This window comes from Typopeltis vanoorti, chromosome 6 (genome assembly GCF_054136105.1).
Source record: "Typopeltis vanoorti isolate ZY-2024b chromosome 6, IOZ_Tvanoo_1.0, whole genome shotgun sequence".
In the NCBI taxonomy this organism is placed as follows: domain Eukaryota; kingdom Metazoa; phylum Arthropoda; class Arachnida; order Uropygi; family Thelyphonidae; genus Typopeltis; species Typopeltis vanoorti.
In genome coordinates, this window is record NC_143554.1 from 56,018,199 (window position 1) to 56,045,427 (window position 27,229).

Here is a 27,229-nt window from a genome sequence, read left to right on the forward strand (position 1 = left end):
GTTTGTATGTGGGGGAATCTTCATGTGACTGATTATTACCATTATTCATCTTGTACTTCCTCCAAAGTACTTTCTTTTTTCCAGATTTCATGCTTAAGCTCTACATTCATCCATTTTACACCTACCTTATTCAGTCTTTTGGCCTTCAGAATACATTCACATGTTGATGTTATGTATTTCTTTGTATTTTATGTTATGTATTTCTTTGCAGCATTTATTTCCTTACTGCTCAACTCCTCATTCCATGCTATAGCTCCAAGCTGACTCCTAAGCTTGTCACAATCACCAGCCTTGTACTTCCATATATATCCTCTCCTCACGGAAGTCGGTATGTCGTTAGCCACAACCCAGGTGATCACGTCATGATCACCCAACAATTGGAGGAAAGTGCAAAACCCCACCCACAATTACATCCTCTGATGAAATGATCAGATCCAAAACTCTCAATCTTCACATTTCCTTCTATGTATATGCTGCCTGAGATAGTTATCTGTCAAGAACTTGAGAAATTCATTTATCTTATTCCCAAATGCTATCCCTTTATTCCAATCTATACCATAATTAAAGTCGCCCATAATAATTACACTTAGTTTGTTCACTAATCCAAGTTGTTTATATATTTTTTCATTGCCATCCTCCACATTCCCTGGCCTGCAGCAACATCCAACTAAGTATGTCTTCCTGTCAATCATCACTTCACACCACACTGCTTCATAACCATTGCCACTATTTTCCTCTTTATGTCAACCTTATGTGGACATAATTTCCCTGTTATCATCACCAGCACTCCTCCCTTCTTGTCCTTTCTATCCTCGTGCTGCTTCGTAACCATTGCCACTATTTTCCTCTTTCATGTCAACAGTATGTGGACATCCCCTGCTCATCATCAGCGTTAATTCTCCTCCCTTCTTGTCCTTTCTATCCTTGTGAAAAATACTGTATCTTCCATTTCTATTCCGATTAGGATATCATCATCATCATTCAGTTATGTTTTACTTATTCCAATAATTTTGGGGCAAATAAACTCAGTCAATGAAACCATTTCATCTCCCTGATTTCTGATACTTCTGGTTTATAAACCAGTGCTTCCCAAACTGTGGGCCGCGGCCCCCTTGGGGGCTGTAGGTTTTGTTGAGGGGGGGGCGTGAAATAATGAAAACAAATTTAAAATGTTTTAAGACTAAGTAGATTTTTTTTATTTTAAAAGAAACGTATTTAACTTTTATTATTTCTTTTTTGTTATTTTTTATATTTTAATGGAAAAATTCACACATTGGTGTTGGTTCACAAACTTTGCTTCCTGCGTATTTCGGCGCTTAATGAATATTAGTAAATATTGCTTATTCATATGTTTCATTTCAAAGTAGTGGTTAATTGTATTTACTTCGAATGCTCTCCAGCTCCAAATCTTCCTGTCCCTTTCATCACGCGTTCGTAATCGGGGACTGTTGATATTGACTTTATATACATATCAAAACTAGTTTTATATTATCACTGTCATCCGAGCTAGTCTTCTGTTACCAATAAAAGTTTCGCACATACTTCACACATGAAAAAAAGCTTAAACAAGTTCACGGGGAGATAATAACTTGCTTGCAGTGGTAAACAACACGCCCTCCCTAACAGCCATTATACTGCAGAGGCAATAAAAACAAGTACTTTTATTATGCCAGTGAATAAGGTATGAGGAGTCTGTGTAATATATTTCTCAACAAATAGTGCAATTAGAGACAACTGGGATAAAAACACACTAATTAATGAATCACATGTCCCCTCATACAGAAACTGCTGTATAGACTGAAACAAAACCATATGTTGCATGGGCAAACACATTATCTAACTAAAAACTATTGTTATTAATTAGATGTGTGCGAGTTCGATTTCCCAAGGCAGCAATAAAATTCAACCGAACGTGTTAAAATTCGTAAAAGTGTTAAAACTAAGTAATATATATATATAATGAATGTTATGGCAGTTTCACACATGGAATTCGGTTGAAGAGAGTTAGCATTTCAACTCAATTGTCGGCTATGCTTTTATCTTTCGGTTGCGCGATCTTTTGTTAATACCGCACCAATCATATGCACGTTTTAATAACCTGCCTTTGCTGTCTGTTTCGTGTTAGGCTTAATTACCTTAAAGGGAGAAAAGTCACTAAAGAGAAAAATGTTCCTGGTCCAGGGATTCCCTTATTCAGGTAATATTCACTAATTTCATGTTATCAGTCTGTGGTGTGCCAGTATCGGTAAGTGGTGATATTATCAGAACAATCAGAAGAAGCAGAAACAGACTCAAAAAAAAGGACAGTATTTAATATTTTACCAGAACAGCCCGCATCGTCTTCAGAACCAAACGGTAAGAGGCAAAAAATGTAATATATGCATTTGATTTTTGCAATATTTGCTGTGTATGTTTTGTATTGAATATAAATACAATAAATATTATAATAATATATCTCCCTATTACGATTTTTTTTGAGGGGGGGGTCATGAAATATTTTAATTTTTGCAAAGGGGTCCCGGACATCCAGAAATTTGGGAAGCACTGTTGTAAACAAACACAATAGTTCATTTTTATGTCTATAGCCAAAAATCTTCTGCCCTTGCCCAATCACTTTTATCATTGCTTGTCACATACATCTGTTCAGTCTCAACTTCCCCCACCTGCATGGCAATATACTCTATCTCCATACACACATTCACTACTACTTTCTACATCCACTCTCTTTCTATGTCATGTCTTCCTGTCCACTCAGGCTCCCCTCCCATTCTTTTTCATCTCTCATGCTACTACTGTTTCCACTGCCAAGCATTTCTGTCTCTTCAATACCACTCTCCTGATCTTTCACCTAATCTCTTACTTCTGATCTCTCCATCAGACATCTTGCACTACACTTCCATCCTACAACACTTTCTCCAGTGCACTCAAATGTAACCTATCACACCTGTATAATTCCATTCTTCCCTCAAACACATGCCATACATCCATAAACTGCACTCCCTAATCCTCACACAGATCCGCTAGCATACCATTCATGATTCTGGCTCTCCATCTCAACTCGTCACTGTCATACCTCGGCAACACACTGACTACCTTTCCCATTATGCTGTTATCTTTCACTCTTCTCAATAACCTCCTGATATCCACCCTGACATGCTCCTTATGTCTACTTAGATCATTTGTCCCCACAACCACTAATAATCTTCCTCATGTCCAACACCTGAATTATCCCCCACACATTAGTTTAATGAAAGAGCCTGGATAGCGCTTTCATTAAACTAATCCTCTAACTATGGAATCTCCATACACTGTTATCCTGGAATCATTCGTGATCTCTATTACTCCCCTTTTTTTCATTCTATTCTTTTGCACACTTTCATTAGTTTCCACTAAATGTCTAATATAACTCTGCTTATTTCTCCTTTCATTTTCAATAACTGTTTCAGCAAATACTGCATTCCAACAATTTCACTTTCTGTCACTCCTGTAGTCTCACTATCTCTCATTCTGCTGCACCTAACTTCCATTTGCTCATTCATACTTCCTTTCACATCCTTATCACTAACTTTTGTTTCTATATTCTTGTGTTCTTTTGCTCCCTCAGTTTCACTAGTCTTCATTTCATTTCTATCTTTCATTTATGCCATCTTTTATTTTCTCCCCTATATATGAACGGAGACTTTGTCTAGTCTTCCGTTCATTCTCTCCACAAACACATCTCATATTCTGCCATGCATACATATTACACTCACAACATCAAATCATTTTTGAAAAGTATGTTGTTAGTGCCACTTGATTTTTTGGAGCACTCGTCTGGTCGCATCTGTTGCCTCCCACGTGGTTGACCTTGGGAGTACCACTATTGTGTTCTGTTTAAACACAAGGCGATTTTAATTAATAAATCAATGCAGAAATCATGCCAAAAATCATGCAGACACACTACGTTACCAAAAATAAACAGTACCACACCAAAATTCAAACAATACCACCAATTATTACCACTTATCTTTTTGGAGCTTTTTTTTCCATCATCAGGAAACATACATATGTACAATATACAAGCTACATTCCATTGCACTATACAAAAGTAAAACGAATCTAAATGTTTGTTAATCATTTATCCTAGCCTGACCTCTGTGAAGAAAAAGAAAAAAACAGAACTACATTAAAACAATTTCTACAGTCCTTTCATATTGAGATTTTCTTCTGTCTTGTTGCTATATGGGTTAAAGATGTGTCCTTCACATTCTTGGAATAATTAATTCATCATTTTTGTTTAGATTTGGATGATGTTTTAGCATTTCACAAGCTTCTTTGAAATTTCTTTCATACCAGGTTTTGATGTGGTGTGGGGACTTAGAGCCTTTCCAGTCAATTCTGTGGCATGTTTGGAGAGTGTGGTCTGTTTTACCATAGTGGAGATATTTAGTGTGCCATTTGTATTCCTCTTTTCTGATTGGGATGATGCATCCTGTTTCCTCTATGTAAGGTATCTTACAGGTACAATGAATTTTGTAAACCCCTGGGTGGGCAAGGTATGGAAGAGGATCTTTGGAGGAACTAAGTAAATTTCTTAGTTTTGCTGGGGATTTGAAGATTGTCTTAATGTTGTATTTGAGTAGTGTTCTATCTATTTTTTCTGAAATGCCCCTAATGTAGGGTATGGCTATGGCATTCTTGTAATCTTTTTTGCTTTTAATGGCATTTTTATGGAGGATATTTGAACTGTCTTTTTATTTTTTAATGTAGCCATTTTTTATAAATGTTTGGTTAATGATTTCTAATTCTTGGTTCAGAGCTTGTTCATTGGAGCAAATTGTTAAGGCTCTGTGTTTGAGGGTGCTAATGACTCCTAGTTTTTGTGTTGGATGGTGCTAGTAGTCATTAGCACCCTCAAACACAGAGCCCTAATAGTTTACTCCAATGAACAAGTTCTGAGCCAAGAATCTGAAATCATTAACTAAACAAACATCTGCAAAAAATGGCTACAATAAAAAAAAAGTTCACAAGATCCTCCAACCTACCTTCTCATTCTCATCAGCTAATCTGTTCTTTCTTTCTTTCTTTATTTTTTTTAAAGAAATTATGGACTTTACAACTGTGTTATAAATGACTATTTTAATTTCCCGAAGTTTCATCATCCAGGTCATCATCTGAAGTATATACAAATATACAAGGCCAAGCTAAGTTACATTTCACACAGTAAGCTAAAGAAACAATGATCGTTGGTTATTGATCATCGGTTAATGAAAAAAAATACCATATATAGAGGAAACAGGACGCACAATTCCTATCAGACAAAAGAAACAAACAACGCATTAAATATAATAACTATGGTGAAGCTGGCCTTTCTGATCATGCCCTAAACACGTTACATAGAAATGACTGGAAAAGCACCAGTTGTTTACATCACACCAAAACATGGTATGAATGCAAATTTAAGGAAGCCTGTGAGATTCTTATCAACCACCCTAATCTGAACAATAACGATGGTCTAAAAATCCCAAGCATATGGAAGGCACATATTCTAACCACGGAACCTTTCTCCCTAAGAGTTAACTATAAACAGGACTGTAGATAATTCAGAATCCTAAATCTAATATAACAATTGTAATGTTAAAAATAGGACATCATTGTTACTGTAAGAAAACTATATATAAGAAAGAATGTTTCTGTCATGTTATCTTAAATAGAATTTAGCTTTGATGTAGTTTCTAAATAATTAATTAATTTGCAATTTTATCAGTATTTTTATTACTAGAGGTCATGCCAGTAGCATAACCAGTGATCAAATCATTGTTCCTTTAGCTTACTGTGTATAATGTAACTTAGCTTGTCCTTGTATATTTGTATATACTCCAGATGACGATCTTAACATGAAGATCAAAACGTCAGGAAATTAAAATAGTCATTTATAACATGGTTGTAAATGAATGCTGATCACAAAGGAATCTCTTCTTTAGTTGTTTAATATCCTCTTCGAGATGTTTCATTTTGCTTTTCATTTTCACTAACTCTTGCCTAAGCTCTTCTACTATGGTCTGGACTGTTGTTCCCATTTCTAATCGCTGTAATTTATCAAGAAACGTTTTGCATACATTAATGCTTCCCTTCTTTTTGTTGACCCAAACAGTACACAAATCTTTTACATTTTTCAATGTATACATATAGTAATTTTTTCACTGCAAGCAATGCATCCACTATGAAAAATTCAAGGCAGAACTCGATCTTTGCACCGAAGCTTTTCATGCCACAACATGCGTTTCTTTATGGAAGCCATTTTCAGAAGCAGTAAGAATAAACAAGAAGCAAAACAACAACGCATTATAAAAAGACACACTATACAGTAATAAAAAAAACACTTTTTTTTTTTCAGCACAGCTCAAATCTACCAATATGTTCACCTTGCAACTATAGTGCCACATCCACTTAAATCCATCCAGTTAAACTATGTCATATCTCTTAATTCAACATCTTTTCTTAAAATGAGTACAGTGAATGTAAATTTACTCATATTTCTAACCAGGATATAATACTTTCTTTTTAGTGCAATTATTAATATTCACAGTAGGAACAACAGTGCAATTATTAATATTCACAGTAGGAACAACAGTTATATTATGTATAACCCAGACCTGGTTATTTAATGAATGTCTTGCAGTGGGGTAGGTTCCTAATGAGTGGAAAGAAGGCAAAATAATACCTCTCTACAAGTATGGTTTGAGAACAGAAGCTTTCAGTTATAGACTGAACTGTATATCTGCAGTTGTGATCAAAGTATTGGAAAAATTGGTTAGAAATAGAATACAGGATTGAGTTGATAGACATAAGATTCTCTATTGATCACCATGGGTTTGTGAAGGGCAGGCCTTCATTTAGCAATCTGCTTATGTTTTATGATAAGGTGTTGAATGTGTTGGATAAGGGAGATTCATATACAGTGATTTTCTCATCATTATCATCAAATTCCTGACATGTACCCTCAAGGAGTGTACAGAATATGATAGTACTACATGAAAAATTTACATCATTACTAACTTCCTATCTACAATTTTCCTCCAAATCAGTCTGTTACTTGTCAAGACTCCAACATTATCAGATCTTATATTTCAGTCGTCTAAGGCACTTTGTACCATATCAATCCACCTATATCTTGGTCTTCCTCTGGGTCGTTTTCCTGCCAACCTGGCAGAGAAAACTTGTTTTGCTAATCTTTCCTCTCCCATTCTGTTTAAATGACCATACCATCTGAGATTAGCTCTGCTAACACATTCCTGGATGCTGACAATGTCAAGTTCTTTCCTAATATCCTCATTTTTAATATGATATTGCCATTGATGCCATCTGTTCACGCCTCTAATCTTTCTCAGAACTCTCATATCTGTGGTCTCTAGTTTTTGGACAAGTGTTTTACTTCTGACACAGCTCTCAGATCCATAAGTTAAAACTGGTTTGAACACTGTCTTGTATACAGCTAATTTAGTGTTCAGACTAATTTCTTTCTTATTCCATATGAATTTATTCAATTAACTTCCTACCATACCAGCTTTGTTAATTCTGTTGTCTATTTCCATATTTAATTTACCATCTTCAATAAAAATCGTGCCTAAGTAGCTGAAATGTTTTACTTGTTCCACAGGTTTCCCGTTCACAACACAGTTGATATTTTCAACAATTCTACCTATTTTCATTGTCTTTGTCTATTTAATGCTGACCTTCATACCATATCTATTACAACAGTTATTCAATTTAGTCAGGGAATTCTTCAAACTTGTAGCGGATTTATTTAGAAGTATAACATTGTCTGCATAAAGCAAAGAGCTGACATTAACATCTCCAATTCTGATATCATGTTTAATACCACTTTCCTTCATAATGTGATCCATATAGATAATGAATAACAGAGGGGATACTGTACATCATTGTCTCACACCAGATTTAACATTAAACCATCTTTTTGTACTTCCTTCAATTCTAACTGCTGATTTACAACTCAAATAAAGACTAAGTATCGGAAAGACTTTTAATGGGATTATATTGATCAAGTGCATATAATAAACAACTAAGTTATACCAACTAGTTTCACCAACTAAAGCTGTTGCCATCTTCAGGGTACATCAAAACGGCGTACCATTCTTTTGGTTTCCCCATGGATTCTATTCATATTAAAAAAAGTTTAATTTTCTTGACCAATATAATCCCATTAAAAGTCTTTCCAGAGCTTTTTGGTCAAGAAAATTAAATGTTTTTTAAAGGCTATGTATTGCTTGATATAATGCCCCATTGACACCATGTGTTTTGAATAGCTTCTCTCTTGGCACCATGTCGCATGCCTTTTCCAGATCAACAAAACTTAAATACAGATCTTTGTTATATTCCCATGCTTTCTCAACTATTTGTCGTAAAGTGAAGATCTGATCCTGACAGCCTCTATTTGGCCTGAATCCAGCTTGTTCTTCACCAAGCTTTTCTTCCACAATTCTTCTCAACCGTTTCTCAAGTATACTGGCATAAATCTTGCCCGGAACACTCAGTAGGGAAATACCTCTGTAATTCTCACATTCAGTTTTATTTCCCTTTTTATATATGGGTACTATTAGAGCTCTACTCCAATCATCAGGAATTCGTCCCTGTGTCCAGGCCTTCTGAACTATGCAGTGCAGCCACTGTAAGACTTTTATACCACCATACTTATTTCTGGTCGAATATCATCTATTCCTGCTGCCTTTCCCCATTTCAAGCCTTTGATGGCTTTTTCTACTTCAAGTATGTATATGTATTCCTGATTGTATGCCTGTTGAGTGTTTTTTACCACTGTGCTATCACTGCTTGTTTCATTTAGCAATTTTTCAAAGTAATTACTCCATACTTCAAGGATATCTTTGTCTCCCATTTTCATGTCTAATCTCACCTTGATCATCTCTAATGCCTTTTACAGCACTCTTTCCTCCATTTCTAAGCTTCTTCAACAACCTCCAGAATATCTTACCACCTTCTTGATATTTATTTTCTATGTTCTTGCCAAAGTCCTCCCATGATTTTTGTTTAGCTAGTTTTACACAGTGTTTAGCTTTCTTACATTTGTCTTTATATTCTCTAAGAGCACAAGTGGACTTATTTGCCAGGAACTTTTGATATGCTTCCTTCTTTTCTTTAATTCCGGGTCTTTAACTTCCTGTGTCCACCGTGGAGTTCTGATTTTTCTATTCTTGCAGACAACCTCACCACATGCCTCTCTGGCTGAATCAATCAGGTTTTTCTTCAAGGCTTGCCACTGAATCTCCAAGGTTTGGTTCCTGTTCTCAAACTCTTTCATTTTTTTTTTATTTTTATTTTTATTTTAGTCTACAGTTCACATCTGAGAGCTGCTCAAGTTTTATTCGCTTTAAAACTTTCATACATGTTATTCTTTTCTAATATGAAATTCAATTTTATCCTACTCAAGACTAAATAGTGATCACTTCCAATTTCAAATCCTCTGTACACTCTAGTGTCCTGCACCAGGGAGAAAACATCACTATCAACAATAACATAGTCAATGAGACTTTTCTTATTCCTTGCCTCTTCTCTCCATGTGAATTTGTGCGCATTTTTATGTTGGAACATGGTGTTAGTAATAACTAGTCCATGTCCTGAGCATAAATCCAACAGATATTTGCCATTATTATTAGCTTTTTAATTGGGCTCAAACTCTTTTAAATTTTTAATTTAAAAGAGTTTTAAATTGGGCTCAACATTTAAGTTATTCCTGTACTTGTTTTTGATATAAATGAGAGAAGAAAACCATATTCACAAAGGTAAGTAGTTGCAAACACCAACAGAAATTTTACAACTTTTTCTGAGATCATTGGATATTCATTTCTTCTTGCCAACCAGAAGTCTGTTAAATCCATCCTCTTGATCGTTTGCCTGAGACTTCTGTCACAGGAAAGCTGAATCAGTTCATCTTTCTCAGAAGGCGTTAACGTTTCTGGTAAGGTGTCATCAAAGGAAAACGGCTCTCTAATCCAAAATTCTGAAGCCGGTTTTCAGGGAAGTATTCCTTGAAATCTGTGTTTAGACTCTCAAGATGCTTCTTTATATTCACTGCCAGTTGACTATGAAGAAGAATTTCATTCTCAGTTAAGAAAGCATCCAAAAATGGAAAAGAACATGTGTTTCCAGTATCGATTTCTTTAATGATGAAGACAAGTTTTTTTCCTAAAAGCACAAGTTTTATCCTGTACCAAGAATAGGGAAGTATGCACCCTGCAAGCTCGTGTTCAGCTGGTTGAGGTGGCAAAATAAATCTGCCAGGTAAGCCAACCAGGAAAGCCACAGTTCATCATTGAAATAATTCAAGTCTGAGTCTGAGGATTTGTCAGAGAGAGAAATCTGCACTTTTGAACGAAGTTCAAACAGGCGGCTCAATACATTTCCCCTCGACAGCCACCTATCTTCAGTGTGAAGTAAAAGAGAATCATGTTCAGTACCCATTTCATTGTACAAAATGGAAAATAGTCATGAATTCATAGTTCTGGACTTAATGAAGTTAACAATTCTCACACTTTCATTCAAAACTGTCTTCAGAGCAACAGGCATATTTCTTGTGGCTAAAGCCTTGCGATGAATGCTACAATGTACAAATTTTGCTTGTGGAGCTACTTCTTTAATTTTTGCAACAACGTCACTGTGTTTCCCAGCCATTGCATATGCTCCATCAGAACATACACCAACACATTTATTCCATTCTATATCATTCATTTTCATAAATTGGTCTAATTTTGAAAATATTTCATTTGAAGTTGTTTGAGCAAGCAGTGTTTCACAAAACAAGAACTCTTCCTTCACTGTTTTCCCATCTATAAATCTTATATACGTAAGAAGATGGGCCATGCTGGTAATGTCAGTAGTTTCATCCAATTGTATGAAAAAATATTTACTAGCCTGAACTTTTTGTATTAACTGCTCCTTAACTTTGAAGACAAATCTGAAATTCTTTGTGATATGGTGTCATTGGATAATGGAATCGTTTCAAGTTGTTTTGCTGCCTTTTCCTCCAAAATTATTCTAACCATATATGTAGCTGCTGGTAATATTAATGACTTTCCGGTCGTGTGAGGTTTTCCTGCCTTAGCTATTCTTAAACTGACTTCATAAGATGCCTCCAGAGCCTTCGTGTTAAATCCTGAAAATGAGGATATTTGTTATTTCCTTGCTGACAAATTGGACAGTTTTCTCTGGAAATATTCTAAAAGTTTGTGTTTTAATTTGCCATGCTCGATTTCAAAATGACGTTTCAGAAGGGAAGGCTTCATCGAATGTTTTGATAGCATTTCATAACAAATCACACACTGGGGAACAGGTGTGGTTTCTTCTTCAATATATGTGAAAGCATATGATAAATAACTAAGATTATATTTATGTTGTGCTGTACGGGGCTTTTTGTTGCATTCTTATACAATGATGTCCTCCGTCGGTTGGTTAGGATTCAAAGTAGTGGCTTCTAGCAGAGAGAAATTGTTTCCCCTGCTTACACTCATTTCTCCCTTTGATCTTTTTGAGGACCCGCTCGTTAACCACTTATTCATGTTCTGGTTTCTATCCTCTGACACAAACTACATATAAATATGACAATTTCACAAATAAAATTGCACATTCAAAGATTCAAATCTAACACCACTACTTTCTTAACTGTAACTACAGCTCGCAGCTAAACAAATGACAACGGACAAACTGGTTCCCATTGTTGTCCGATCAAATATATTCGAGTTACTTTGTGTCATTGTCATTTGATTAATACTTCTTAAATTCAAATTGCACTTCCATATTATTTTTGTATATTATTATACAAAAGTTTTTAATGATAACGTAAAATCTAATTGTTTTCATTTAGTTGCATGAAATATTTCAAGTAGAACTGTTAAATATTTGTCATATATTTTTAATTCTCAACTCATGTTGTGAATAAAAAAATATGTTAATTTACCCTTTTATTTTATACTCTGTTTTCGTACAACCCGGCAGTGGCTCACATACCATAGGTTGAGAATCCCTGCTCTACACGAAGATTTGAATAGACTTTTAGCTTGGAGTTTAGTGGGATTGCAGTTTTAATATTAATAAATGCAAGGTGTTAAATTTTGGGATGGGATACAGAGATATATGGCTACATACTGTATTGATCGAGATGTACTTAAGTAATTGGATGATATGTGGGATCTTGGAGTGATGGTAGAGAGTGGATTGAAGTTCTAAAGGCATATTGCAAGTACTGCAAAAGCTGTACATTATATTTCTGCTGTGATAATAAGTACATTAACATGTAGGGATAAGGAGGTGGTGGTGCCTCTATATAATGCATTAGTCAGACAACACATGGACTATTGTGCTCAAATTTGGTTACCTAGTTTTCATTGTGATGTGAAAACACTAGAGAGGGTCCAAAGACTAAATAACCAAGTGATATCAGGACTCTGGAGTGTTGATTATGAAGAGTGCTTGAGGGAATGTTCATTACAGAAGTTGGTGGATAGGAGGAAAAGAGAGGAGATATGATAGAGACCTTCTAGTTAGTTAAGGGATTCTACCAGATTAATATAGAAGGAATTACAAAAAGAGTGGATGTTAAGATGGGAAGAACGAGAGGCCATTCCTGGAAGTTTATAAAGAGGTGGTGAAGAAGGGTGCAAGGAATAGGTTTTTTATGGAGAGTTGTTAGTGAGTGGAATGCATTACCAGAGCGTACTGTGAATGCAAGTAGCATAAATAACTTCAAACCTAATTATGAAGGGCATGTTGCTGGTGTTGAGTGTCTCCATGGAGTTAACAGTCTCAATATGAGTGTTAACTCCATGGAGATTGCTAAAATAATAATAATGATGATGATGACGCTTTATGTGTTGTTAGAGTTTTTTCACAGATGTACATTTTAGCTAAAATTATCGTACAAATAGTCTACTTCTGGAATCATTCAATCATGGAAGTACAGAACAAAAAAATTTCCCTACCACACAAATCCTTTGCTTTTTTAGTTTCAAATGAGAGCAGACTCAATACAGAACTTACATGTGTGCTTTTATAAAGCCTTCTGTTGTGAATTGTCTCCAAGTGATGGATTTTTAAAGCAGTGCTTAACAGTGTGAGTAGAATGATCCATCTTGTTTTTCTCACATGATGATGTTTATGACTTGGTGTAGATATTGACAGTGACATCTCATCCAGTTTGGTGGTTCTGATTGAACAGGGAAAAAACAAGATGGATGCTTTGCACCAGTATGCTAATTACATAATTTAAAATCCATCACAGATGCTATTAAAAAAATTTGAAGCATCCCAGTATTCCTAGATTATCTGTACCAATATCCCTCTGTGCACCATTAAGACTGACTTCACACTGATCTGTTGTTACTTTGAAAAAAAAAAAAAAATTCTAAAACTAATAGTTTGCCACTGAATTTGATTAGTTATAAGGACAGGGATACACAGCGTGAGAAAGGTGGATGCTCCAAGAGGAGGTGAGAGCATGTGTAGGCAGGAAAGTAATGGGATGATCAGGGATCAAAAGGAAACAGATGGAATTGCAAAGGGTTCTAAAATGAAGAAGCAGAAAGGGAAATGGCCCCAGTCCAGCATGGAGAGATCACATCGAGTGAGTGGTATCAGTGGAACTAGCTGTAGATCCAGAAATGAGTTGTTGTGTTTGTATACCAATGCTGCTAGAAGTATAAGAAACAAGGCGGATGAAATGGTTGCACTAATTGCGTCTGTGCACCCAGAGATTGTCTGAATAAGTGAGACATGGTTAGATGAGGATGACATCCTGACAGGAATAGAGATGGAAAGGTATGATGTGTTTCGTGAGGATAGAAGGGTAAAAAGGGAGGGGGAGTGCTATTGATGATAGAGAAAGAGTTATGTCCATACAAGGTAGAGATGCAAGAGGGAAATGGGGCCAGTGGTTTTGAGGCAGTATGGTGTGAGATAGAGGTGAATAGAATCAAATACTTGGTGGGATGTTGTTATAGACCTGGTAATGTGGATGGTGGTGATAGTGAAATGTAGAGTCAAATAAGCCAAGCAAATAAGAAAAGGGTGATCATTATGGGTGATTTTAATTATGGCAATATAGACTGGAATGAAGAGATAGCAACTGGAAGTAAAGAAAATGAGTTTCTTGAGTTTTTGAGGGATAACTACCTCAGACAGTATGTAACAGAGGGCACAAGAGGATTAAGGGTCTTGGATTTGGTCATCTCATTGGAGGATGTAATTATCAATGAGGTATCAAATCATCCACCAATTAGTGAAAGTGACCATGAGGTGATTACTTTGGTGGTTGCCAGCAGTGCAAGGACCCCTGTGAAAAAAGGGTATATGTGGAACGACAAGGGGGGTGATTATGAAGAGCTCAGGAGACAGCTTGCAAGGGTAGCATGGAATGAGGAGTTAGCTGGAAAAGAGATCAATGCAGCTTGGGGGATTTTCAAAAAATATTTAGTAGATGCAATGTCTAAATGTATACCATGGGTGAGAAGGTTAAATAAGGTAGGTGTGAGATGGATGAATAAAGAGATTAAGCATGCAATACAGAGAAAAAGGACATTGTGGAGGCAGCATAAGAGAAGTGGAAGTAACCAATTTCATGAGGTCTACAAAGACCAGGCAAGGAGGGGTGACTTGGTTGGTGAGAGTAGCTAAAGAGAGGTATGAACAGCAGTTAGCTAATGAAGCTAAAAAGAATCCTAGGGAGTTCTTTCGATATGTAGCTAGCAAAAGAAAGAATGATTATGGAAGGATGACATTGATTGGAGGAAATGGTATAAAGACAGCTGTTGCAGAATGTGTGGTGGAGATACTTAATGAGCAGTTCATAAAGATCTTTCAATCTTGTGAATGTGACTTCATGGAGAGATTAAGAGCAGTTGATGATGATGGGGAGGAGAGACTGACTGTAAGTGAGCAAGAGGTGTTTGGGGAGTTGAGTAAACTAGATGTAAATAAGGCTGTGGGACTTGATAATATATCACTGCGTATTCTGAAGGAATGTGCCAGAGAGCTGACACCTGCCTTGACATATTTTTTTAATACGAGTCTTGCACTCAGTCAAGTCCCTAAAGAGTGGAAGGAGGGCAAGATTGTGCCACTTCATAAAGGAGGTGATCGAACTCAAGCATCAAACTATAGGCCTATCTGTGTATCAGGTGTAGTGGTTAAGTTGTTGGAGAAGCTTGTGAGAACTAGGATCCAGAGTTGGGTTGACAACAATGGTATAATCTTTGATGGACAGCATGGATTTGCTAAAGGGAGGTCGTGTTTTAGTAATCTACTTACTTATTACAATAAGGTGACTGCTTCCTTGGACAGAGGAGAAGGATACACGGTAATATACTTGGATTTCGCAAAAGCTTTTGATAGAGTACCTCATGATAAGTTGACAGTCAAACTAGAGCAGAGGTTGGATATTAGATTAGTGCATTGGATTGGAGACTGGCTATCTGATAGGTATCAACAAGTTGTGTATGGGGGTGCAATATCCAGGAAAAGGAAAGTCACTAGTGGAGTGCCTCAGGGATCTGTTTTAGGGCCATTACTATTTAACTTGTATATTAATGATATTGGCGAAGATTTGGATGGAGATATTCAGTTGTTTGCAGATGATGCAAAGTTGGGACGAACCATAAAGAGTAGTGAAGATGTTGTGGCCTTGCAAGAAGACTTGAATAAATTGAGTGATTGGGCAAGCAAATGGGGATGTGAGTTCAATGTTGCAAAATGTAAGGTTTTAAAATTTGGAAAACAAAGATGGGATGCAGAATTTATGCTTGGTGAGAATATATTGTTGGAAGTAGAGGAAATAAGAGATCTGGGGGTGATAGTGGATAAGGATCTAAAATTTAGGGGACACATCGCCAAAATTGTGAAGACAACACAAAGACTTCTGGGAATGATGCGGAGGACACTGACGTGTAGAAGTAGGGAGATTCTTGTTCCATTGTATAAGGCTTTGATTATGCCACACATGGACTATTGTGCCCAGATTTGGTCACCTGGTTTTCAGAAGGATGAAGAGATGTTGGAAAAGGTCCAAAGGCGACTGACTAAGGTAGTTTCTGACCTCTGGAATGTCGAGTATGAGGTAAGATTGAAAAGATGTAATTTGCAGAGTCTAGTGGAGAGAAGGAAGAGGGGAGATATGATAGAGACCTACAAGTTGGTAAGGGGTTGTTATAGGATCAATGGTGGAGAAGTTCTACAGAGAATAGTGGGAGATCAGGGGAGAACCAGAGGTCATCTCTGGAAACTGTATAAAGAGGGTGTGAGTAGGGGTGTGAGAGGCAGGTTTTTTTCGTGCAGAGTTTTGAGTGATTGGAACGCCTTGCCTGAGAGTGTGGTGTCTGCAAGGAGTTTGAATGTGTTTAAGAAGCGGTATGATGAGATGTGTGTGAGATAAAAGGACCTCCTAGATGAGTCTTTGACTCCATGAGGTCTTGTTTAATAATAATAATAATAATAATATGCAGCCAACTTTTGATTAAAAAGTGAGAAATTAATGAAACCACGACTGTTTGATAGATCATTTTGAAATGTATATCCATTTTTCTCAAATGTTGCAAAGACTGTGGAAATTGTAAATTAACCAGGAAAACAAAAATTCAAGCATTTTCCCACTCATGTGTATTGTATTGTATGTTTTCTTGCCGGCTTGGTTGGCTGAGTGGGTAGCATCTCTTCCCAGTGTCTACACATCACTATGGGTTGAGGCATGAATGTTTGTTAATAGTAGCCTTTAGGTAGGAGATAATTTCTGTTGTCATCTTGAAAAAGTACCATGTTTGGTCTGTACACGTTTACAATCATTTGTGGAAGAGTTTGCCATAAAAGTTTTTAAAACTGTTTAAAAATTTAAACTAAAGGACTACTTAGTGGATAGTAGTTTTATAACTATACAGAATTTTCAATTTTCTTAATAATAAGTTTACTTTTTTCTTACTTTTTTGTAGGTTTATTTAAGGGGCTAATATTCATTATTTTTCTCATCTTCCAATATTTACAGGTAAATATGTTCCTGCTATAGCCTATAAAATCCACTCCGAAGGCAATGCTGCTAATATCAGTCTGAAAGGAATAGTAATTGGTGATGGCTTGTGTGATCCAGAAACTATGACTGATTATGGAGACTACTTATATCAAATTGGATTAATTGATCGAGTACAAAGACATTACTTTAAACAGCAGAGTGATCTTGCTGTGAAATACATCCAGAAAAAACAGTGGCTCAAGGCATTCTATTTATTTGATAACCTTCTAAATGGAGACAAATCTTACCCTTCATTTTTTCAAAACATAACAGGATTAAATTTTTATTATAATTTTCTTCTTACGGAAAGTCCAAAAGAATTTCAGTTTTACAATAAATATTTAGCTCTCTCAGAGGTAAGGAAGGCAATTCATGTTGGTAATCTGACCTATAATGATGGTTCAAAGGTGGAAGATTTCTTATTGGAAGATATTATGAAATCAGTAAAGCCCTGGGTTAAGATACTGTTGGAAAATTACAAAGTGCTAATATATAATGGCCAGCTGGATATAATTGTTGCTTATCCTCTTACTGTCAACTTTTTACAGAGTATAAAATGGAAATATGAAGCAGAATATAAAAATGCTAGTCGAATTATTTGGAAATTGAATCCTGCTGATGTCGAGATAGCAGGATACGTTCATCATGTTAAAACCTTTTATGAAATATTAGTGAGAAATGCAGGTCATATTTTACCTTATGATCAACCTAAAGTTGCATTTGATATGGTTAATCGATTTGTTAAAGGAATACCCTTTAAATAAAATAATTGTATAAATGTTCAATTATATATGGAAGATATTTCTAATTTTCGATTTTCTATTTAAAATGCATCCTCTGCTTTATTAAACCAGTATGTTTCATATTCCAGAACTAAAATGAACTTAAAAAAAAGTACTTGTTAGTTAATGATCATGTTAGTTAATTCACAAAGCATCAATGCTTTGTGAATGCCTTTAAACAGTAGATGATTTCTGTGTCTCATGAGAGACTACTAGCATGAGGGCTTAAAAAATGTACATGCTTGGTCACTAGAGTATGATTCCTAAATTATTTAATCCTTAATCAGTTCACAGTACTAATATTAATGTATTATATGGATTCGCATAAGTAAATAAATAAATAAACCTCCAAGAAAGATGCAATTTTAATAATCAGAGATTACAGTTGACCTTTGAAGAACGTGGCTTTGAACAGCATGGATCCACTTATACACGGTTTTTGGAAAAATTTTTGGAGATTTGCATCAATTTGAAAAAACTCGCACATGAACTGCATAGCTTAGAAATATCAAAAAAAATTAAGAAAACGTTAGGAATGTTATGAACGCATAAAATATATGTAGATATATTTTATACTAGTCTATTTTATCATTTACTACCATAAAGTATACACAAATCTATTTATAAAAAGATCAAATTTATCAAATCTTATGCACACAAACACTGTTAATAATTAGTTAAATAAATTAATTATCATAACATAAATTTTTATAACGATTCGTTCATTAGTGTATAAGGCTGGGCTACCATCAAGCAATTGTATTGATTGCTACGATAAAGCAATCATATTGCTGCTGCTTCATTATCAATGCATGAATCGTTATACCTGTAAATAAATATGAATTTCTTTTTCACATTATCTTTTCATTTTTGATGTCTAGTGTTAGTAATATGTATAACATCTAAAGTGTTTTGTATCATATAAAACAATACTGATGTAGGTACTGACAAGATGATTCATCTTGTAAACAGACTACATAAACTTACAATATCAATAAGTACAGTACTGTAAATGAAATTTCACTTCCTTATGATTTTCTTTAATAACATTTTCTTTAGCTTACTTTATTGTAAGGATATAGTATACTAGGGGCTCTTCCCCCTGGTGCCTACGGTGCCCAATTCCCCATGTTCCGGACTGGTAGGCCGGTTCTTGAATTCTGATGACTCGAAAGGGGCCACCTACAGAACCCCCCCACCCAAATTCCGGACTGGTAGGCTGGTTCTCCTTGAATTCTGATGACTCGAATTTTGAAAATGCGAAAGGGGGCACCTACAGGTTCCCCCCTGAGTGTTCCAGACTGGTAGGCTGGTTCTCCTTGAATTCTGATGACTCGATAATAAACCAATTATTATCTTGGTTACTAATTAGGAAAAAAATAATTTTTTAAAAATTATTTTATATAGGCAGCATCCCCACTTAAAGCTTCACGGGCCGCCACTGGGTGTAATAATAATGATAATAATCAGCACTTTTTTTGGGATGGTATGCAGCACAATGGCTTACCGTCACCTTTATTAAGACTGATATGTGACATATGGTTTTAATTTTCACTTTTCCTGTTAGCAAACAATGAGTACCAGCAAAAAGTGCCGATAATCCATTCAACTCATTCACCACTCTTCATGCAAAAAAAAAAAAAATCTAGTCTACATACCTCTACTAACCACACTCTTACACAATGTCCATGGATAACTCCTAGTTCTCTATTTGTCATACCTCGAAAAATTTCCTTTGCATCAATTTTATAAAACTCCTTAAAAGTTTCTATCATGTCCATTCTTTTCTGTATATCAACTAAACTTTGTAACCTGCACACCTTCAGCCTATATTCATAGAGAGCATTCCACAGATCTGCTTAGTCACTCATCTCTGAATCTTGTCTACCACCTCCTGGTCCCCAAGAAACCCAGGTGACAAAATCTATGCACAGTAATCAAGATGCAGCTGAATCATAGCCTTATAAAGAGGGATAATACTTCCATATCTTTACTTGTTAGCATGTTTTTCAACATCCAATAATATTTTGAGCTATTTTACCAACTTTTGTAATATGCCCTCTGAACTTCAACTCTCTGCCCACCATTATCCTCACGTTTCTAGCCTCATTAATTTCCTCCAATCTAGATTGGAGGAAACCACATGCAACCTTTTCAACCCAAAGTGCATAACCACCACAAAGCTGTGCATCCCTAATCCATCCGCTGTTGGATTTTTACCTCCTGATATAGTAATTGGTCTGCAGCGCAACTATCTTACCATCTTTCCACTCCCCATGGAACTCTATCAGAGCTGAGACTTAGATTGAACAACTTCATCAGAGGTAATGCTAGTTCTCTTGCACATTCACATAGTACACAGGTTAACATGCCATCTGGTCACACTGTTGTGTTCACAATGATATTTTTCAATATGCTGAACACCTCCTGTTTATCTACTCAATTTTGATATGCCACTCTGTCACATATCAGCAATCCTGAAATCTCCACATGAATGATACACATTTACAAAATGATCATTTACCAACTCAGCTATTTCTTTCATCTCTGTCACCTTTCTACCATGAATATTGTTTAAAGTCATTCTACCAAAAGTCATTTTTTCTCTTATTTGCTACGTAATGAAAAAACTTTTGGATTTACTTTGGCCTCTAAGCTAATTTTCTTTGAGAAGCTGATTCGGCCTTTCTTACCACACTGATCACTCTTCTTGCTTGCACTTTTGTACTGCTCATGAGTATGCTGATCTCCTTTTTCCTTATATCCCCTCCGTGTTGTCTTTTTTGCAGCTCTTGCTTTATATCTCTACTCATCCACTTAATCCCTACTTGGTTTTTCCTCCTAACTTTGGGTATGCAGTCTGATACTGCTTTTTACAAATAATCTGATCACTTCCCATGCACTAGTGACATTCTTTCCTTGTAACTTCTCAAGCTTTTCTTCGCTGCTCCAAGATGACTCCTAAGTCTGTCATAACTACCAGCTTTATAGTTCAGCATAAACTCTTTGTTGACAGTTCGGCAACTTCCCAAAACAAAACTGCATGGTCACTCTCCCTAATTGGAGGCAGAGTGTCTACCTTGGTTATGGATATATCTTCTGATACTATTACCAGATCCAACATTCTCAAACCTCAGGTCCACTCTATAACATTATGTTTCAGGTAATTATTATTATTATTTTCCTGACCTGCACAGAGTCACAAGACTCATCATGGGAGGACAACACTAGTCAACACAAAGTCTATCATACTACTCCTTAAAATCATCCACAGTCTTCATGTTCACTACCCTCTCAGGCAATGCATTCCATGCTCCCACTATTACTCTTCATGCAAAAAACTTACTTCTTACCCTTTTACTCACTACCTTCTTTTACAACTTCCAGGGATGGTCCCTTGTCCTTGCTCATTTCCCACATTCTACCATGTGAAAAATCTCCTTGGTTTTAATATGATAATAACCCTTCAACAGTTTAAATGTTTCAATCATAATCCTCCTTTGCCTTCTATCCACCAAATTACACTCTGCATGCTCTCAGTCTATCCCCATAATCAAAGTTGCTAATATTATTTTTGTTATTCATCTCTGCACCCTCTCCAAGGTTACTTCATCCCCTTCATTCCCGGTGACCAGATCTGAGCACAGAAATCCAGATGTCTTCTGATCAAAGCTTTATACAACAGAACCAGCACTTTTTCATTGCTCAGTGTCAGTGTTCTACTCAACATTGTCACAATTCTCTGAGATGTCATCACAACCTTTGCAATACATCCTTAGAACTTCAAATCTCTATCCACAATCACCCCAAGATCTCTTGCTTCCTCTACTTCTTCCAGTATAACTCCACCAAGTGAGTATGAAGCATGCCATCTCTGGATCCTAAATTTTAAAACCTTACATTTAGTTGCATTAAACTGACATCCCCATTCATTTATCCCCTGCCTTTCCAGCTTATTCAAATCCTCTTGCAGAGCCAAAACATTAGTACTAATAGTGCTGATGTTCTGACAACCAATAATCCTCTCAAGCTTCACATCATCTGCAAACAACTGACATCTTTCTGTAGTCCTGTATCATTGACATAAAGATTGAAGAGCAATGGTCAGAGGACTGAACCCTGTGGAACTCTACTTGTAACCTTCCTACTCCCATATACAACTCTTTGATATCAATCAGAGAACCAATTACCAATCCGATCCTCTAACCTGATATCCAAACCCAAAGGTGCAACTTAAAAATCAACTTGTCATGTGGCACCCTGTCAAATGCCTTGAAAGTCCAAAAAAATGACAGTGCATGCCTTACCCTCATCCACTGCTCTTGTTATTCTATTGTAAAAGGTAACCAGATTACTAAAACAAGAGTGCTCTTTAACAAATCCATGCTGACCCGCATAAATAATAGAGAGAGAGTCAAAAGGACCCCCCCATCTGCCCAATTCTGTATATGAGTTCTCATTTCTCCAAAATCTTAACTAGAGAAGAAATACAAACAGGCCTATAGTTTGATACCTCCATTCTACAACCACCCTTATGTGATGGTATTATCTTACCCTCCTTCCACTCTCCAGGAACCTTTCTCATTGCAAGACTTTCATTAAATAGTTCATTGCACAGTCAGTTCCATAGCACATGGTGAAATTCCATCTGGTCCCCCTTCATTATTACATCATTACAATATTAATGCTATTTTTAAACTCCCTATAAAATTGTACATGTTTTTGGTCATAAAATGTTACAAAATATAAGACTTATTGTTAAATTGACCATATATTTAAAACATACTTCTGTTCGTACAAATTGCCTACCGGTTTCGCTAGTAACTGACTAGCTTTCTCAAGGTTTGCACAAAACAAAAAATGGTAAATGCAAAAAGGTTTAAGAATACAAAGAACCGTTAGTGCCTGTTAGGTAGCTAAGGTAACACGTTTGCGTGACATATCTACTCAGCATCATGAACACGCGTTACATGCAAGCGCGTAATATGATTATTTGCGTACTGTAGCTCTGTTGAACTGAGGGAATTAATTAAATTTTTCCAAGTATTGTTCAGTATGACCCCCTGATTTCTGTTTAGGTTACTGCCCGTACGTAGTACAACTGCTGCTTCTTTAAATACTCGATGTCTGTAATCCCTCATCTATGTAGGGCATGGAGCTATTATTCCAGTCTATAGTGTGGTTTGAAGTTGAAAAGTGATGTGCCAATCCGAAGATGATCGTTCTGTTGTGATTAACATCGCCGACATGTTCTTTCTGTCTTATTTACAGGCTTCTCGAAGTCTGTATGTAGGAAAGACCGCACATACAAGGAATATTATACACACCTGGATATTTATAAAATGGAAACACTGTATATTTATAAAAATATACTTATATTTATAAATATATTTATAAAATTATAAGTATATTTTATAAGTATATTTATAAAAAAACTGGATATTTATAAAATGGAACTACCTATAAAATTATAAAACATACTCACTCCTCTAAGGATCCTTGCCTTCCCCATTGGCCCACCCTGGAGTATACCGTATCCATTGACCTGAAACTTGCCTTATATTGGTGAAACTGGATGCACAATCCCTATCTGTAAACAAGAACACAAATGACACATTCAATTTAACAATTTTGGTAAAGCAGGCCTCTCAGAACACATTCTTAACACCTTACACCAAACTGATTGTAAACGAACCTGTTCCTTACACCATACAAAAATCTGGTATGAATACAAATTTAAATAAGTCTGCAAAATTTTGATCAACCATCCTAATCTTAACAATATTTTTCTTGAGTATTCTGCAACTGAGCAGGTTCTTCTCTCAGTAGCAAAAACTTTCCTTCCACTCTCTTCTCTTCTCTTTCAAATAAGATGTGTTAATAAAATAATCTTTTCAACACGTGTATTTTTGTGTCCCTAAATTTATAAATATGAATGCTGATCACCATGTAAACTTAAAAGAAAGAATTCAGTATGTCATCTAGCATTGTTTTCTTTACTCTTCCTCTGGGTCTTTTTCCATCTATTTTTCTTTCGATGGCATCGCTGATGATTCCATTCCCCCCCCCCCCCTCAGAATATGTCCGATCCAGTTTCCCTTTCTTCTTTTTATCATCCGTAACAGACTTCTTTCTTCTTCTACTCTTTTTAAGACCTCTTCATTAGTTATTTTATCTGTCCATTTGATTTTTTCCATCCTTTTCCAAATCCACATCGCCAAGCTTTCCAAAATCTTAATTTCTTCTTTCTTCAATGTCCAAGTTACAGCTGCATAGAGAGCAACACTCCACACATAACATTTTATTAGTCTTTTCTTTAGGTTTCTATTCATTTTACTTCTGAATAAATTATATTTTCTATTAAAGGCATCTCTTCCCATCGCTACATCTTCCGTCACTGCTAATCACACTTCCTAGATATTTAAATGTCTTTACTTGATTCAATTTTGCCCCATTTATTCTGATATCCATATTTGCCTCTTTCCTTGCTATTTTCATTACCTTTGTTTTTCTTATGTTAATTTTCATCCCATAATCGATACAGGATTCCAGTAATCTGTTCCACAGATGTTGTAGTCCTGTTTCAGTATTTGAAAATAATGCCTTGTCATCTGCTTATCTTATTGCAAATATCTGTCTGCCTCCAATCTTTATTCCTTCTTCCGAATTCTCCAGTGCTTCTTTTAACATTGCTTTGGAATACATGTTAAACAAAATTGGCAAAAGAGAACAGCCTTGTCTTACTTCTCATCCAATGATACCTGGTTCGGTTGTACCATATATGTCTCTCACCATGGCAGTTTGTCCCATATATAGTGAAATAATTAGCCTTCTGTCTTTCCAATCTATACCAATCTTTTCCATTACTTCCACCATCTTATCCCATTTTACAAAGTCAAAAGTTTTTTCAAAATCTATATAACGGATATTAACTTCTTTATTCACTTCCCGACTTCTTTCACTTACTATTCTTAACAGTGTCCAATTGCATATCTTGTTCTCCTACCCTTCCTAAAACCAAACTGATCTTCTCCAAGAAATTCTTCCATCTTAGATGCAATTCTTTGTGTTAAGATTTTATTACTTTTCTTTGGTATAGGTATAAATATTAAGGTCATATTTATACTTTTGGTAATTCTCCTTTGTTATAAATTAAATTTATTATTTTGGTTATTTCTTCAGTTCCTTTCTTCTGAAGTTGCATCAGCAATTCTGCAAGTATTTCATCTATTCCTTCTGCCTTTCCACATTTTAGTTCATTAATGCCATTTCTATTTCTGTCTTCAAAATCTCTGGGCCTAGATCATCTTCATTTACCTTCTTTATATCTTCTAATGGCAACTCATTTGGTCTATTTTCCTTGTCATATAGATCTTCAATGTATTCCTTCCATCTCATTAGGATTTTATCTTCTTCATTTATGATGTCTCCATTCTTATTTTCTATGCCTCTAGCTCGAATTCCATTTCTCTTGTGATTTATGGTTCTTGCTTTTTCATACAAAAGATATCATACCTTCCCTCTCTCTCATAATTTTCCATTTCTTCACATTGTTTTTAAGCCAATCTTCTCTACTTCTTTCTGCTTCCCTTATCAATTTGTCATTCAAAGTTCTATATTGTATTTTCCCTTCTCGGGTGTCTTTATTTTTCAATTTTCTTCTTTCTTACATTAGAGAAATCATCTTATTAGTTATATCCAAGTTTTTTTTTTTTTTTTTAATTCTTTTAGCTCTTACATATCCAATTTCTTCTTCTGCAATCTTCTCTATTTTCTCTTTAACTTGTTCCCATTTCTTTTCTGGATCTTCAGTTTTGACAAAACTTGTTTCCTCTAATTCTTTCTCTAATCTATTTCCAAATTCCTTGGTATTTTTTAATTTCTCTAAGTTCCATTTTTTCCTTTTCATAGCGTCTTTTATTTTCTTTAGTTTCACATTTATTTCTATGAATAGTAGGTTGTGGTCAGAGTAAATATCAGCTCCAGGATACGTGCATGCAATTTTTTACACTATTCTTGTATCTTTGCTTTACTATAATGTAATCAATTTGATACCTTTCCGTATCTCCTGGTTTTTTCTATGTGTATAGTCTTCTCTTAGATTTTTTAAACCAAGTATTCGTAATTATTAGCTTATTTTCTTTACATAATTCCACTAACCTTTCCCCTCTCTCATTTCTATTACCTAGTCCGTATCTTCCTACTACATTCCCATTCTCTTCTTCTCCCAGAACTGCATTCCAGTCTCCCATTATAATCGTAGTCTTTTCTTTTTTCTTCCTTAATTAGCTCTTGTAATTGTTCATACATTTCCTCTATTCCCTAATTTGAATAGTCACTTGTTGGATCTTCCCCAGGCATAGCCAAGTTAGCTGGTCTTGGGCACGGGCAGTAGGGTTTTTTCCGCCAGTTTATCTGTCGTTTTTCATCCCGCAAGCAGGCAAACCGTCCACGTGAACATACGCTTCTACAGCCAAAAATATATCCCCCCCCCCAGGGCAGACTAGGCGATGGGTCGGTTGGGAGTAGTACTAACAAGTAGTCGCATCTAAGTAACACGCGGACCCTGCATAGGAAGCGGGAATAACGCGAAGAAGAAGAAGCAACATCCCACTAAATATCTTGTCTTATAAATATCTATCTCCACCATACTTTCAAAGCCATTAGTGTTATTTCCACTGAGATTTTCCATTCTGAGAGTGCACAATGCATCTCTTATCATGAGAGTAACATCCATCACCACCACCATATTTACCTACCCTATCCTGCCAAAATATGCTATACCCTTTGATTTCTATCCTTGTTAGAACATACCCCTCAGTTACCCAAGTTTCAATGATAACAACAATTGCTGGAGAGACTGAGTCAATCAATGCCACAAACTCATTCCCTTTATTTCTAATGGTCCTATCATGTATATTAAAAAAAAACCAATGTGTTGCCAGTATTCTTATAGTCATTATACTTCACCTGGCTCTGTAGTATAATGTACACTCCCTCATTTATCAAGCCACTATCCCCATGAGGCCATCCCTGCAACATTACATCTTGCAATTCTAGTTTCCCTGTCCTGACAACTCACTTACCCAGAAAACAACAGTCTATCCAAATGCCTGCATTCAGATGTCCATCTCTTAGATACAGCTCTCTTCTGTTCTCAAACGAACTCCATGCATCCATATATTCCAGATCTCTTTTCCTGCATTCTTGCTATCATCTCATTTGTCATCACTGCTCTTCTTCTACAGGGGCAACATGCTCACTATCTTTCCTCGTACACATTTCGGCTGCGCCATGTCTAACATCGACCTCGAATCTCATGCTTCCTCCCACGTCATTTGCCACAACCATTACTATAACCTTCTCCACACTTTCACTCCCCTCTTCA

At 35.9% G+C, this 27,229-nt stretch overlaps 2 protein-coding genes across 3 annotated transcripts in view; one reads left to right on the forward strand and one right to left on the reverse strand.

Moving 5' to 3' along the window:
* Window positions 1–18,197, forward strand: part of LOC150105467 (putative serine carboxypeptidase CPVL) — a 57,611-nt gene extending 39,414 nt beyond the window's left edge. The window contains exon 3 of the mRNA XM_090394168.1: window positions 17,036–18,197. Coding sequence (XP_090250294.1) covers window positions 17,036–17,823 — 788 coding nt within the window. The 3' untranslated portion in view covers window positions 17,824–18,197. The remainder of the gene's footprint in view (window positions 1–17,035) is intronic.
* Window positions 18,198–18,283: 86 nt separating this feature from the next.
* pdm3 (POU-domain protein pdm3) overlaps window positions 18,284–27,229 on the reverse strand; it is a 442,629-nt gene continuing 433,683 nt past the window's right edge. Inside the window, exon 17 of one of the 2 annotated variants that reach the window (XR_016548447.1) lies at window positions 18,284–18,339. The gene's annotated coding sequence lies outside the window, so the exon portion shown is untranslated. Of the gene's footprint in view, window positions 18,340–23,386; window positions 23,432–27,229 lie in introns of those variants that run through there. The other variant, XR_016548448.1, reaches the window with a different exon arrangement.